Raw genomic sequence first — 14,205 nt, forward strand, 5'->3', positions numbered from 1 at the left:
TACATCACAACCAAAAGCACATCACAGAAAAGGCATTTCTGATATTTAAGTTTATTTTCAGCCACATAAAATGTTAAAGCTTCAAAAATAGATTTTCTGTTGTTCCATTTTGGATGATGAATATACTGTTTGGGGGGGGAAATGCCGTTGAAGAGTGAAGACGTTTCAAGCCAGGCTGCGAAATGAGATCAAACCAAACGTCCTGCCGCCGCAGGGTTCTAGTTGGTGACACAGTATTTCCAGAAACATGCTGTCAGGACAACAGAGAGAAATATTAAGAACGAAGCTGAAGACAACTCAAGTCAAGTTTGGTTAGTTCTAATCCACATTCTCAAGTCCAAACACATTTTACACATATTACATTTGAAATTTACTTTTAAAATTTACCTAATTGTCAGCCTGTTTCTCCATATTGTTTTCTAGTGGTACTTCTGTATGTTATGCATAACGAAGACTATATTATTAAGAGTAAGTGTTTCCAAATTGAGGGATAGAAAGTGTTAGATGTTGAACAGATTGTAAAATCCTTTAAAGGAAATTTGTGATTTTGGATTTTAGAAATAAAATGTACTTCACCTGAAGTACATAATTATTATTTATTATCTACCCCTGTAACATATCATCAAGTAGCATTTTAGTGTACTGCTTGTACTTTACTTGTACTATATTTGGTAACAATTTACTAAAAAAAAAAACACAATATAATGTGCTTGTAAGCAGATTTAACTGTTTATTAATATGTTTATCAACAACTGTAACTCCTTAAGTGGAGGCTGGTGTATAAACAGATGACAAAATAATGGATGACAATATAGTAAAACACATTTGGAATAAAATATGTCTTCAAAACAATGCATGTTTGAATTCTGTGCTGTTAAGCGTATTGTTTGTAACTTAAGCGTATAAGTCTTTTACCCTTTATATGTGGTGGTGGTACAGCGGATAAGACACATGCCTTTGGTGTGAGAGATCCGGGTTCAAGTCCACTGTGGCACCAATGTGTCCCTAAACAAGACACTTAACCCCTAGTTGCTCCAGAGGTGTGCAACCTCTGACATATATAGCAATTGTAAGTCACTTTGGATAAAAGCGTCAGCTAAATGAATAAATGCAGAACACATTAAACAATTTATTTTATATGAAAAGTAGTTACTATTTCTTTTCACTTCAGTGGAGTTACGTACCAGTCCATTTCTGTATACTTCTACTAGTAGCAGAGTATTATACTGCTCTGCTAACTGTTTAGGTGTGAGTAATCTGTCATGCTTTAAATGGCACAAGCCTTAGTCAAACACTCTTCTGATTAGATCATTGCATTATAATAAAGCACTCGTCAAAGACTGTAACAGCAGGTGCGGCTTGTCGTTGTCACTCACCCCTTTTGTTTGTTTTTGGCAAATTCTGCTCTGATCTGAGAAAACCCTGAGAGCGAAGCTTGTCAGCCGCTGCAAGCTTCAAGACGGCTTCTTTGAGGTCCTCAACCTAAAAACACAACGAAAGCAGATGCAGATAATATGTTGTAAATTCATCTGTGGATTTTAAGGTATTACTTTTAAAGCACTCCATCGTCTGGCTCCAGCATATGTTTGTGAGCTTCTGTGCCCATATGCAACAAAACTACTGCTACTAATCCCACAGATCTAGACTTAAAACTAAAGGAGTTGCATTTATTGTCAGAGCCCCCAAACTCTAAAACAGCCTTCCTGTTAAAACAAATCTTGCTCTCAGTTCTCTGTGACTTCCTTTAAATATCTAGTAAAAGCTAATTTCTGTATTATATGATCTTTCTGTGTCATTTTACCTTTTACTTCTTTGAATTTTTTCAATTTTGAATTCACTTTGAACTTCAAATGGATTTTAATACGGTAGATTATCATCCTTACCATGTTTGCAAACTTATCTTGTTGTGCTGAATCTTTAGTCCCTTAAAAACAGAAAAAAACAAGGTGAAAAAACTATTTTGTTGACAATATATGTGACTGATTTAACATGATACTTGTGTTTTACCTTTATTCCAAGAGTCTCTGCCGCCATTGTGCTGCATCAGTAGAGGATACAAATTATTGACCTCTCTCTGCTCCCCCTCAGCAGCGTTGGCTCCACCTTCCACCTCTGACACTAATTTCTGAATGAAATCTTTTGAGATAAAACAACTTTCTCAAATCATCCTGTCATTATGACCTTAATAACCCTGCTGTATATTAAGTGGAAAGATTCTTCATTTCAAAAAGAGGATATTAAAATATTTCATTTAACTCGAAGAATATGAACAGAGTTTGGTTGAATATGAACAGAGTTTGGTTGAATTACTGTTATGTTGTCTGGCACAGGTTGAATACACTGTGTCCATCATTAAGGTGCAAGGTGCTCTTGACAGAAAGTCAAATTTGCCTATAAAGTAATTAAACAATTTCAGCTAAACTGAAGAAAACGTCCAAAATGTCTCACCTGCCTGTGGCTCCAGGTCGGTTTCAGGGTACAGCGGTAGAGCATGTGTCCGCCTTGCAGAACAAATCACAGCGGCAAGGTAAAACAGAGCTACAGAAATCATGGTGCCTTTATCTTTAGATGGCCAGTTCTGGACTATACCTCTGCTCGGCAAGGAACTTCACTTTTATATCCTCAGAGGCCATCCATCACAATCGGATCAATACATTATCATCACACCCAGTCTCCTTCTTAATGGTTTTGACGCGATGGATCAGGTGCCATAGACACAATTTAGGGGACCCTGTCAATTCAGCCGAAGCCTATCTGTGCTTGTACAGAGAGGCCTAACAAATGTTTACTCTCCAGGAGTAATCAGCGGCTGCCCAGCAAAGCTCCAATGGTTTATGTCTGACACCATTTCTGTGAGATGGGCTGTTCAAATATATCGTCGCTCATGTCTGCGATCACACGAACACAGCTGCTGGAACTATGTCACTGTATACGGGTTTCTACGTCATTTTGTGTTGAATGAAATTTGTGAAGCACTTGATTGCGATTGTCTTCGGGGCCAAAAATGTCAAATTGTTGTGGTAAATATGAAAACATTTTGTTATATGCTTGTGTGAAAACCAAAGTTTATTGGGTCAACTGTAAAGTGGCATGGTGCATCTTCTTTCTTCTGTACTGACAATTGTTAGTTTACTTTTGTAATTCTCCAAATTTTGTGCATTTTGACCAAGATTGGGGGTGGGTTGCGGGGAAGATGTTGGAGGGATTAGTGAAGGGGTAGCAGGTTATGTTAAGATGAAAAAAGGTTCAAATGTGAACTTTAGATTGCTCTGTATCTGTATATTTCATGTTGCATTTGTTATCAATAATAAAAATCTTTTAAAAGGCTGTTGGAAAAGACACATGTGAAAAAGGGTTAGGGTTAGAGTCAAAAAAATTAATGTAAAGGAAAACAAATTCAAGATAACCAAGATAACCAAGAGTCAATTGCCTTGCTAGCAGCTCAGGCTAGATTTAGTAGGCACAGCAGTGCTTTGGGAGAAATGCTAACACGTCCAAGTTTAGCTTGTTAGCATGCATTTGCTAATTAGCAGTAAACAAGGCTAATGTTTGATTGATTTAGCCTATATCTTTATTTTGAACATGCAAATAAAATTTAAAAAATAATCAGAGAAACATAAAATAAAAAACAAATGAACAACGTAAACACAAAGTAAAACTCCATACTTTGCAGTACTTCTCTTCTAAAACCTCTATTTACATGTGCAAAAAGGAGGTAGGAAGAAGTAAAACTTATGTATTCCTACCCCTTTATACCCTTACTACCATATTTAAGGAAATAACTACAAAATAATAAGTCTACAGAGATAATAAATCTATAATCAATGAAAATATATATTCTATTCACATAAAGATATTACACATATACAACAATATTTATACATACCACAAATTATTCAATATAAGCCCAGGTTATTACTAGCACTGTGTTTCTCTGTCTCTCTGGAATATAATTTCTTTGAACATCTTTTTAAAATGGAATATTTTGGACATTGCTTTAATTCATTATTTAGTTTATTCCACAAATTAACACCACTGACAGATAAACAGAAACTTTTCCAAGTAGTTCGAAAACTGGGAGTCTTAATTTGGTAATGTCATTAGTGTGCACGCATTTGGTCATAAACCAAACTATTGACCAAGGTGAAAAGTAAAGTGATCAGCCAAGTTTTTGCAATTAACCCTGAGGGGGAAGTGAATGTCAATCATAGCAATCTAATCAACAGCTGCTTGCTCTTTTGACTGAAAACCACAAATGTCCACCTCATAGTAGCGCTATAGAGAAAAAGTCAGGAGATCACCGAAGTCATTAGGCCACATCATTTGGGCACCATAATATCTGAAACAAATTTTATGGTACAGAATAGCAGGCTTTTAACTTAAGACACAAGTGCAAATGTGCAATGTCCTGTACAGGACATGCACCGAAGACAACTGCCAGACTAGGCAAGGATATACAGAGGTCAAATAATCCTGATGGCTCCAGGACAGATTTTCTCTTTACCTGATGAAGAGCCAGTTCAGTAAGCTTGAACCATTGCACTACTACAATTAAGAAGAACTTTTAAATTGAATATGCAAATAACTGTGCTAAGAGTCCTTTGGGAAACACTGGAGTGTGAACATTAAAGCTTAAAATGTAAAAGGAAACTCAGGAGTAATTGTCTCCAAAAATATCAAAGATCAAAACAAGTTAAGAATTTTCGGCTGCTCGAAAAGGCTTTGTGCCGCAGGGCTTTTTGTCAAACTGAAAGGTCACTAATGTTCTTCAGATGAGTGGCATCAGGTGATTTATACACTTGTCTCCACATCTCTGAAATGGCTGTTGAAAACAACAACATTTGATACATTTGGCTGCAGAGCAGTCAATGACCAGATGTAAAAGCACAGCAGAGTCTAGCTTTAAGATCAAGCAGTGACTTTAAAACTGACATATCAGACACATTACTCATTTGGAAAAGGAAAGAAACAATAACTATCAATGTCATGCTTTAATTATGGTCATGGAAATTTTAAGGTAATTAGTCCTGCATTTAAAATCCCTGTTTAAGTAGATAAGTATCATCAGAAAAAAATGCTTAAAATAACTAAAACTTCGCCTGTTAAATTTCTCAATTGTTAATAATGAATTGTTAAAAACATATAAAGTAAGCAGCTTTTTATTGTTGTAGCTGGTCAAGGTGGAGCTTATCTACTTTACTTTACTCAATCAGGTAGTTTAGACCAGTGGTTTCCATCCTGCGGATCGGGTCCCTCCAAAGTGTCACAAGATTAATCTGAGCTGTACAGTTAAATCCAGTTTGACAAGTACAAGCTATTTCCTTGAACAAATGTTCCTGAAGTACATATTTAAAAGCAAGAAGAAGTTTTATTTATTTTTTTATTTTTTCTTTACCTTTTCTTTTTTACAACACTTTATTGAAGAACATGTACAAAGCAAGTTTTAACTGTTAGCTGCTGCCCAAGTATAATTTTAAACTATTTTTGAAATGTAAAGTTTAGTAGAAATTCTTTGCATAATGCTTAAGTAGATAAAGTATTTTCTCAAAATGAAATTAAAATGAATAAATTGATTAAAGCTAATATAAGAGGTTGAGTGACCAGTGAATTTTGCCATTTTATTTTAAACTATTAATTGTTCATCGACTAACCAATTATTCAACTAATTGTTTCAGTTCTAGTTACATTAGAATTTTCCCCACAATTGCAACAGATGCCCACTTTGAGCAGAGTGCTTGTAATATTATTTACAGAGACCCAACAATTCCCACCATGAGCAAGCACTTGGCAACAAAGGAAAAACTTCTTTTTAAGAGGCAGAAACCTCGAGCAGAACAATTGCTCAGGGTGGGCGGCCATCTGCCTCGACCGGTTGAGGACGAGGGAGAGAGAGATTGAATGGCCTTGATTCATTATCTTGTTATGTCATATTGAAATGTAAACTTTTTTATTTTGCTGCAAACTGCTTTGGCAACATTGTTTAACTGAAACATTCATGCCAATAAAGCACATTGAACTTGAACTTGAACTTGAGAGAAAGAGAGACTACACAGCATACAGAAAATGAATAATGGTACTGTTGATTATAGTACTAATAATTTCGCCGGCTAGCGAACCAGGACAACAATAGCAATGCTACTATGCAAGCAATCCCGGTGTGAGGGGTTTTATGCAGAGAATGTGGGATATATGGATGCTTCGAAACCCAACATTGAAACTGACAAAGAAACAACTCCTAGATCATTGTTCTAACATGGAAGAGTGGCTCCAGCAGATTCCAGGTACAACATCATAAGTCTCTGTCCAGAAGAATGCAGTCCTAGGAACAGCTAAGATACTGCGCAGAACCCTCAAACTCCCAGGCCTGTGGTAGAGGACCCAAGATTGAGGATGACACATACCAACCCAGGAGTGATATATATCTATATATACCCCACAGTTCAAAACAGCCTCAAATATCTCAAAAGCAGATCTTGTCACAACAAAAATACACAATCACCATCCAATCAACAATTTCAAAAAATTGACTGCTAATATTATGGAACCCCAAAGTGATCAACATTACATAAATAGAAACCCCATTTATGAAATAATCAATATGGATATATAAAGTGTAAAATATAATAAATAAATCAAATATTATATGAAATAAAAGTGTTGCTGGGAAAAATGCCATTAAAAAAATGTGGAAAAGGGCATTTTTAATTAAAAATGATAGACTTAAATGAGGTACACAGTAGCTTATTTATCATTTATGTTATCATTTATCATTTTTAAGTAAGCAGGTGTCACATTAGTGTATTTTAACAGCTTAATTAAGTTTTAATGTACTGGTTTTGATAGTGGGCTGTTACTTTATATAGGTAAAAGGGTATATGTTTTTGATTGTATTGTGTCGTTTTATGTTTGTAGGCTACTGTCGGACTTGCTTTCCTGCTGCCTTTCTTGGCCAGGGCTGCCTTGAAAAATAAATTTTATTTCAATGGGTCTTTCCCCCTGGTTAAAAAAATAATACTATCATAAGGTTGTATAATGAAAAGAAATTTTATAGTCCTTCATGCAACACACATAAAACAGATTATTAATTAAAATATGGTAACATGTAAAATAAGTAAAATAAAATAAAACAATGTATATAGTCATTTATATATGCACACCCAGAACATTCTTCATGATAATATAAAATATATTTTATCACAGAAAAAGTATGACATTTTGGAAACAGTGTCCATTTTGAGAGTGTTTGAGTACCAAGCATTCTCCATGTAAACACCATAGACTCATCTTGCCATCTTGACAAATAAATGAACCCCAATTAAAAAGGAATGATAAAGCAACATTACATTAAAGTTTAATACTTTTAAAGGCATCTCGTAATGTATTGATTTGACGTTATTTATTTATATTATCATTAATTTATGTAATAATATAAAACTTGAATGAAAGGAGCTACACGGGACCTCCGCCTCGGAGTCACGTGATCTCAGAAAGCGGAAGTCCGTGAGTGTTAAACACTAGTGTGTGTTGGGGCTGTGCACGTATCTAACCTAGTTGTTTAACTGTCCTAGCCGAGCAAACAGGAAAGGAGAGAGTTGAAATACAAGCGAAAGCAGGAGCACCACCTGGCACGACAACATTAACCTAACTAGGTACAGTAAACTCTCTTTATTTGTTATATTTAACGTTATGTTGCTAAGAAGATTTAGCCGAGTTAGTCGTGTAACGTTAGTGTAACAGAAGCAATAAGATAATGTAACGAATAGCCACAGTATAAATGGGAAGCTAACAGTTAGCTAGCAGTTGGTAGTTACTGTTTGCTTTAACTCCTATAACACACATCAGCATGTTCATGTTCATGTTCATGCTAGCTTTTCAGAATCGCTAAAATGTAAACTTAAGAGGTTCAAACAGACAGATGCTCATAATGTTTAATCGAAACGCTCAACCGTTTAATACTTTTACTCAACTCGGACCTTAACTGCTTTATCATTATTGTTCTTTATCAAGCCAGCAAACATTGTACCGCAGTGATTGTTTAACATCTAGCTCCATGGAAGATGAACTCGTTATGTAATGGATAGCTTTAAATTACATTTGGGCTGCCACTGATGACTAGAAAAACACCTCCAGCCAGTCAGTAATGAGCACACTGCGCAAGGCTGCACAACCAGTCCTTAATTATGTATTTACTCTGTAGTAAACTGGTAGCTGGCGTTAGACCTTGAAAAGAGATTAATATGATCTCTGTTCCTACTTTTTGATAGTTGTCTTGGTGACACTTTTTGTACAATGTGAAGTATGTGAAGTGAATTGTTTTCTGATTTATGTTGCAAGGAGACCATTACAGTGAATCTAAACTGGTCTAAACATGAAGTAAAGGAACCGTTTATGGTGGTTTCAGTATGTCTAAGATAATAAAAAACAATTGGTCTTATTTGGACAAACAGAGCCATCTGTAATGTAGGGTGGTGATATCGCAGTGGATAACACACATGCCTTTGGTGTGAGAGACCCAGGTTTGATTCCACACTGTGACATATCTACCAATGTGTCCCTGAGCAAGACACTTAACCCCTAGTTGTTCCAGAGGCACGCGACCTCTGACATATATAGCAATTGTAAGTCGCTTTGCATAAAAGTGTCAGCTAAATGAGTAAAAATTTAATGTTTCGTCAGAACTTAAATTCATCTGTTTGTTTTTAGTAGAGATTTGACCAACTGCTTAATTTTTCACATTTTGCGCCTTCTAACGTAGAACAGAAACCGGGTAAGGACTACAACTAACAAGGTATTTTGTATATGGATTCTGCAGATTTATTGAATAATGTTGATTATATTTTTATTTGTTTTGTCTCTTGTCCAGTGTCTGCTGCCATAATGTTGTCTGAAGGAGGCTCTTTCATGAAGGGGGTGGTCATGGGAGGTCTCTTCTGCTTGGTGCTGTCGCTCCTGGGTAGTTTCAGCCCTGACACGGAGCCCAGGGCAGAGGACCATCATCATCATCATCACGTCAAGGCCCCGGATAACAATGAGCTGAAGCACCTCTCTGACAGTCAGGTGCAGGAGTTGACTAATCAAGTCCGGGTCTCTTGCGTCATCATGGTCCAGCCCAAGGTCCTTTTATACTGGGCCACTGCCATCGACACCTGGAGCAAACACTGTGACAAGGCCGTGTTTTATACCTCTGAGAGCTCTAAGGCGCTTGAGGCAATAGACCTGAATGAAAAAGATGACTGGGCAAGGTTACGTAAAGCTCTGAAGCATGCTTATGAGAATGCCGGTGACCTGCGCTGGTTCTTTGTGGCACAGCCCACCACGTTTGCCATCATCGAAAACCTCAAATACCTGGTGCTCACAAAGGATCCCAGCGAGCCCTTCTACCTGGGCAACGCTTTGAAGTCAGGCGAGCTTGAGTATGTGGCGTACGATAGTGGCATTGTTCTAAGCTATGAAGCCCTGAGAAGGCTTGTGAATGTGTTCCAGGATGAAGGCAAATGTCCTGAAAGAGGACGTGCCCTGTGGAAGCTGAGCGAGGACAAGCAGCTGGCAGTGTGTCTCAAATATACCGGTGTCTTTGCAGAAAATGGAGAAGATTCACATGGAAAGAGCGTGTTTAACAGTAAGAGCGTAGACGGCCTGATAACAGACAGCATGAGGGACAACCCCACTAATGTATTGGAGGGCTGTTGCTCCAACATGGCAGTCACATTCAACGGGATGTCACCGAATCAAATGCAGGTTATGATGTTTGGAGTTTACAGACTTCGTCCTTTCGGCCACGATTTTCATGACTCGTTAGTATTTTACCCTCCTGAAGGTTCAGACAATGACTAGAGACTCATTACTTCAAGCTGAATGTGGCATTTTAAATGTTTTGCTTCCATGATGGCAAACCTAACTTTGGGGAGATGGTTTTCTTATGCTGTTTGTAAAACTGGATTCTTTGTGGGAATAACACTTTTATGTATATTTGTACCTTTTGCACTTGGCACAATCAGCGCCCCATTCCTTTGTGTTGTAGGTAATCAGAGCCGATGGGTGTGCTCTTCTTTTGAATGAAGATCGCTGGGAAATTAAGACAGACAAGATTCTCTGGAAGTTTTCGTTATTGTAATATTATGTATCTTGTATGTTTGTCTTTTTGTAGTCTTAAACCTGCGTTAGGTGATGCTGTTTTCTGGAAATGTCAAGTTCTTGAAATTATTTAACTGTTCAAAGCTCTCGACCATCTTAACCACATACAACTTTTTTTTCCTGATCTCTGAGAATACATCACCCAACTGATTTAAAGATTGTATAATTATTGAGTCAAACATACAATGTACAGCTCGGCTCCAAATGAAGTGCATCTCCACATATGAAGAATTGGCCTTCACAGCTGAATGGAAAATAATATACCTCAATGTTGTTTTATGGGTATATTAAATAAATAAGTATATTTCTTTTAAAAACTGAGGAAAAAAAAAACTCAAAGAAGAACATAGTCAGTGTAAACTGATTGTAACCTTCATGAAGGTAATTAGTTTTGCAGGGCTGTTATTTTTAGCTAGATGAACTAAAGCTGATGATACACGGGGCAACTTTTTGAGCAATGTTGCTGGCCAATCTTGCTAGTGGCAAGTCCGACTATGTTACGGATAACGGCGGTACAGGGCGGAGTAGTGGGGGAAGGGGATTACGGTAGTATTCTTTATTCATTACCATTGACGACAACGTTGCCCTGCACGATTGCTCTAAAAGTTGCTCTGTGTATCATCAGCTTTAATAAATTGGCAACTGAATGTAAATTCAACACCTTGAATTTCACCAGGTTTCATCTGAGAGCACAGTGTCGAGCTTTTTTCACTGAGGAGCTGAACAACAGGTCTGACAGTTATAAACCTATGCCAACCTGCCACTCCTTTGTTCATTATTTGAATATCGACACACATCCTGTACTGTTGAATAAACTGGTTACTCCGCATCATACTACATGAAAACCAGGTAATAAAGTTTATCAAAATATTAAAGGTGTAAGGCAAGATCTTTCTTTTATTTGTGCATAATGGCAACTGATTCAAAGCCTCCAGCAGGTTAGTCCGTAGGTGTAAACTGTTGATTGGCAGGTCATGCCTTGCTGTCAAGAGCTCCACACTTTCTGGGTGGTGGGGGGGACAGGTGCAGGGGTAGTGCGGGGGAGAGCGTTGCAGGGGTTGATGTCATCACTTATACGTCTTCATGTGCCACAATCCATCATTCAGATAATGAACGTTTTCAATTCCAATTCCCTTGTTGACTTTTTCTCTGTCAAAAGACAAAGACGGATCAGGTATCAAAGAGTGGCAACAGAACAGAAATGTATGTTTCTGTAAAAAGTTGAAGGTGTGGAAAAAAATCTTACATGTTTTCCGCAGACATCTTCATAACACCAACACAAAGTGCATGCTGTTTTCCCTCTGCCATTATGGCCTGTATCAACATGTTAAAGACAAACTCGTAGGCAAGTGATTCAAAATGTGGAAAGAGACTAAAATTTTAATATACTTTTTCATAATATTTAACTCTATGGCATAGGACAGTTTCACTAACATATCGTGTGGAAATCACTTTCCATGTGCAGCACCGTGTATAAAAGGATACAACTACCGTGTCAGCTCCAGCTGGATACAGTTTAGCGCCTGGTGACGTCAGCCCGGGACACATGATGTTTGCTCCGCTGAGGACAAATTTTATGGCCCCTTTGTCTACTTGCTGGTGTGGAAGAATGAAAGGATCTATTTAAAAGAAAAGGGAATTTCTTATCAGTGTGAGGAAATCTAAACGCATCATCAAGCAGTTGGCAATGGGAGATCTTACATTTATGCAACAGTCTGAGGGTTGGATAGAACGGTCCTTCTCTCTGTCTGAAGAAGAGCAGTTCTCCATTCACTGTCAGGATTTCAATGTGTTCATGGCTGTGGGAGGAACAATATACATATAAAAACTGAAGAAGAAAAGCAACTATACTGAAAACAGATTGCATGAGAGAACCTTGCTGAGAAACATGAAATGATAAGTCGTACCATCTCACTATTTTGACAGGGTCCTTTTTTGGCATTATGTGATTGAGCCATGACTCGATGTCGGGAAACTGTTCCAACAGCTGATTTTTTATCCCTTTAATCACAGATGTTTTCAGCTGTATACAGTTCGACACATTTTCCTTCTCATCAAATCTGAAACAGAAAACAGAACATGCTTTTTGTATGGTAACTTAGATCTTTTATTTATTTATTTTTACAACAAAGTAATTCTATTCAGGGCTGAACGATTTGGGAAACATATCTAATTGCGAATATTTTGATCAATATTGCAATTGCGATATGATTAGCGATACTGGGGGTAATGATCAGTTTTACATCTTTCTCACTTTCATTAAACATTAACATATTAAAATGAATTGTTTACCAAACAAAGATGTTTTCTTAAGTCTCTAGAATATGATGTGTAGGCAACGACATCTCCGCAATATTTAATTTAAAAATTATATTTTGACACATCACTTTTTAACAAAAATTGCGCCTCCAAATTGCAATATTGATGAAATTTTGAATAATTGTTTAGTCCTAATTCTATTTTAGTACTTTTAAATTTCATCAAAAGCGCTTTGAGTGGTCGAAAAGACTAGAAAGGCGCTATACAAGTACGCAACACTTACACTCACTCACTTAAATTGACAGGTGAATGAATGGATACACTATGGCCTTAAATATATTAAACTCACAGTACTTATTCCACAATGGAGCACAGTTTTTTTCACAATGTGTTAAATATTGGCAGTAAACATAGTTGGTTTATCCAGAATGTTTTTAAAAAAAAAAAAACAATATCAATAAATACCCACAATTTGCAAATATATTGAAAAGAGAATCAAATTTCAGTCTCAGAGGTGACAGCATGCATTTATTTCCATCAAAAACATAGATACATAAGTATATATAATTATGCACCTTTTACATGTCTTTCGGGCAATCCTATGAATTTTTGCGTAAATATAATCAAAGAAATTTCAATAACGTTACACCCTGAAAAGGAAGATAAACCTTTGTAGACAAAACAAGGTGCCTATTGATATTGGGATAATAAATTCAAATACATGTTTCTAATTTTCAGTGAAGTGAAAACATGCTAAGCTAGTGTGAGATGTGCCTGGATGTTCCCAATTGTCTAAAGATACTGAGATTAGATTTTTGGATTTAAGGCATAAGCGTCTTGTTTGGAAACGTGAATGAATTATCTTCACACACAGCACTGATACATACATATACGGCCACAGGCCTGATTTAAGCTATAGTAACAGAGGATCTCACAAGATATCATAACTCGTGTCTGCTTGTCTCATTCAATGAGCCTACAACAAACTCGGAACACACGATTGCTAATCAGTTAGCGTTAGCCACCTAGCTGTAGTTAGCTACCGTGACAACATGGAAATAGTCAGCAACGTACTTTTTGAACATCCTCGATGGTCACTGTGACAGCGTTCCTCAGTTGTGACAAAGCGTGTACTTACTGTGCTAGATCGGATATAGTAAACCCAGTAAATAACAAAATATAAGTAATCTATCAAGTACTGCACGTCTGTTTCGCAGGGGAGGGCCAGTGGTATAGGCGTTGCGTCATTTTACGACAGTTGTTTACGTTACACTGCAGATAGTCGAATTTGGTTTTGATAAGAGCTTCCGTCCTCTCCTGTGGCTTTGATGTCCGCTTCGAGCTTCAAATAACCTTTTTATATCTATCATTTTGTGTTAACAAATATATAATAAATATAGTATATATTATATATATAGTATGCGTCCTTATGTCACGACTTGAGGGACAGCGAGTGACTCAGCAAACTGTGCATTGCATGTTAAATTTTGTTCATTCTTGTTTGTAGTTTACATTCTATCTGAATTTGTTACTTTTGTTGTTGTAACTTAATTGCTAAACTGAATTATCATGATTGCAGTCATTCATTCTTTGTGTTATATTCAAATGTAAACTTGTGATTTTGCTGCAAACTGCTTTGGCAACATTGTTTAAGTTAAACATGCATGCCAATAAAGCACATCGAACTGAACTAAACTGAATTTATATAGATGTGGAGAGTAAAAGCAACAGTAATGTCAGTAGTAGGAGTACTGGGGGCTGTGACCCCCAAACTGGATTCCAGGTACAACATCTGAAAACTCTGTCCAGAAG

The 14,205-nt window shown here is 37.0% G+C and overlaps 3 protein-coding genes across 3 annotated transcripts; 1 reads left to right on the forward strand and 2 right to left on the reverse strand.

The window, feature by feature from the left end:
- Window positions 1-3: 3 nt before the first annotated feature.
- Window positions 4-2,813, reverse strand: urp1 (urotensin-related peptide 1). Its single transcript, XM_038699709.1, has 5 exons — window positions 2,449-2,813; window positions 2,008-2,136; window positions 1,884-1,924; window positions 1,377-1,482; window positions 4-250 (listed from the first exon to the last, which is right to left on the reverse strand). The coding sequence occupies exons 1-5, from the start codon at window positions 2,549-2,551 to the stop codon at window positions 219-221; spliced, it is 411 nt and encodes a 136-aa protein (XP_038555637.1). The 5' UTR covers window positions 2,552-2,813; the 3' UTR covers window positions 4-218.
- A 4,688-nt stretch (window positions 2,814-7,501) lies between these two features.
- Window positions 7,502-11,004, forward strand: c1galt1c1 (C1GALT1-specific chaperone 1). The gene is made up of 2 exons (XM_038699552.1): window positions 7,502-7,649; window positions 8,864-11,004. The coding sequence occupies exon 2, from the start codon at window positions 8,878-8,880 to the stop codon at window positions 9,832-9,834; it is 957 nt and encodes a 318-aa protein (XP_038555480.1). The 5' UTR covers window positions 7,502-7,649; window positions 8,864-8,877; the 3' UTR covers window positions 9,835-11,004.
- A 9-nt stretch (window positions 11,005-11,013) lies between these two features.
- mcts1 (MCTS1 re-initiation and release factor) lies at window positions 11,014-13,637 on the reverse strand. The gene is made up of 6 exons (XM_038699553.1): window positions 13,468-13,637; window positions 12,042-12,194; window positions 11,836-11,933; window positions 11,620-11,753; window positions 11,381-11,448; window positions 11,014-11,283 (listed from the first exon to the last, which is right to left on the reverse strand). Exons 1-6 carry the CDS (start codon window positions 13,476-13,478, stop codon window positions 11,202-11,204), a joined length of 546 nt encoding a protein of 181 aa, XP_038555481.1. The 5' UTR covers window positions 13,479-13,637; the 3' UTR covers window positions 11,014-11,201.
- Window positions 13,638-14,205: the final 568 nt, after the last annotated feature.

The sequence above is a fragment of the Micropterus salmoides genome, unplaced genomic scaffold (assembly GCF_014851395.1).
Source record: "Micropterus salmoides isolate LMB-PRFRI ecotype aquatic unplaced genomic scaffold, ASM1485139v1 Ms_hic_scaffold_5, whole genome shotgun sequence".
Taxonomy (NCBI): Eukaryota; Metazoa; Chordata; class Actinopteri; order Centrarchiformes; family Centrarchidae; genus Micropterus; species Micropterus salmoides.

Bases quoted from the DNA above. Each gene is read 5' to 3' on its own strand.
- urp1 (XM_038699709.1), bottom strand. From the start codon at position 2,551: ATGATTTCTGTAGCTCTGTTTTACCTTGCCGCTGTGATTTGTTCTGCA. The intron at 1,483-1,883 runs GTAAGGATGATA...TTGTGTTTTTAG, and splicing joins AAGATAAGTTTGCAAACATG to GTTGAGGACCTCAAAGAAGC. The intron at 251-1,376 runs GTGAGTGACAAC...TTGTCCTGACAG, and splicing joins GCCAAAAACAAACAAAAGGG to CATGTTTCTGGAAATACTGT.
- mcts1 (XM_038699553.1), bottom strand. The intron at 11,934-12,041 runs GTACGACTTATC...TTCCTCCCACAG, and splicing joins CCTGTCAAAATAGTGAGATG to CCATGAACACATTGAAATCC. The intron at 11,754-11,835 runs GTAAGATCTCCC...TCTTTTAAATAG, and splicing joins CCTCAGACTGTTGCATAAAT to ATCCTTTCATTCTTCCACAC.
- c1galt1c1 (XM_038699552.1), top strand. From the start codon at position 8,878: ATGTTGTCTGAAGGAGGCTCTTTCATGAAGGGGGTGGTCATGGGAGGT.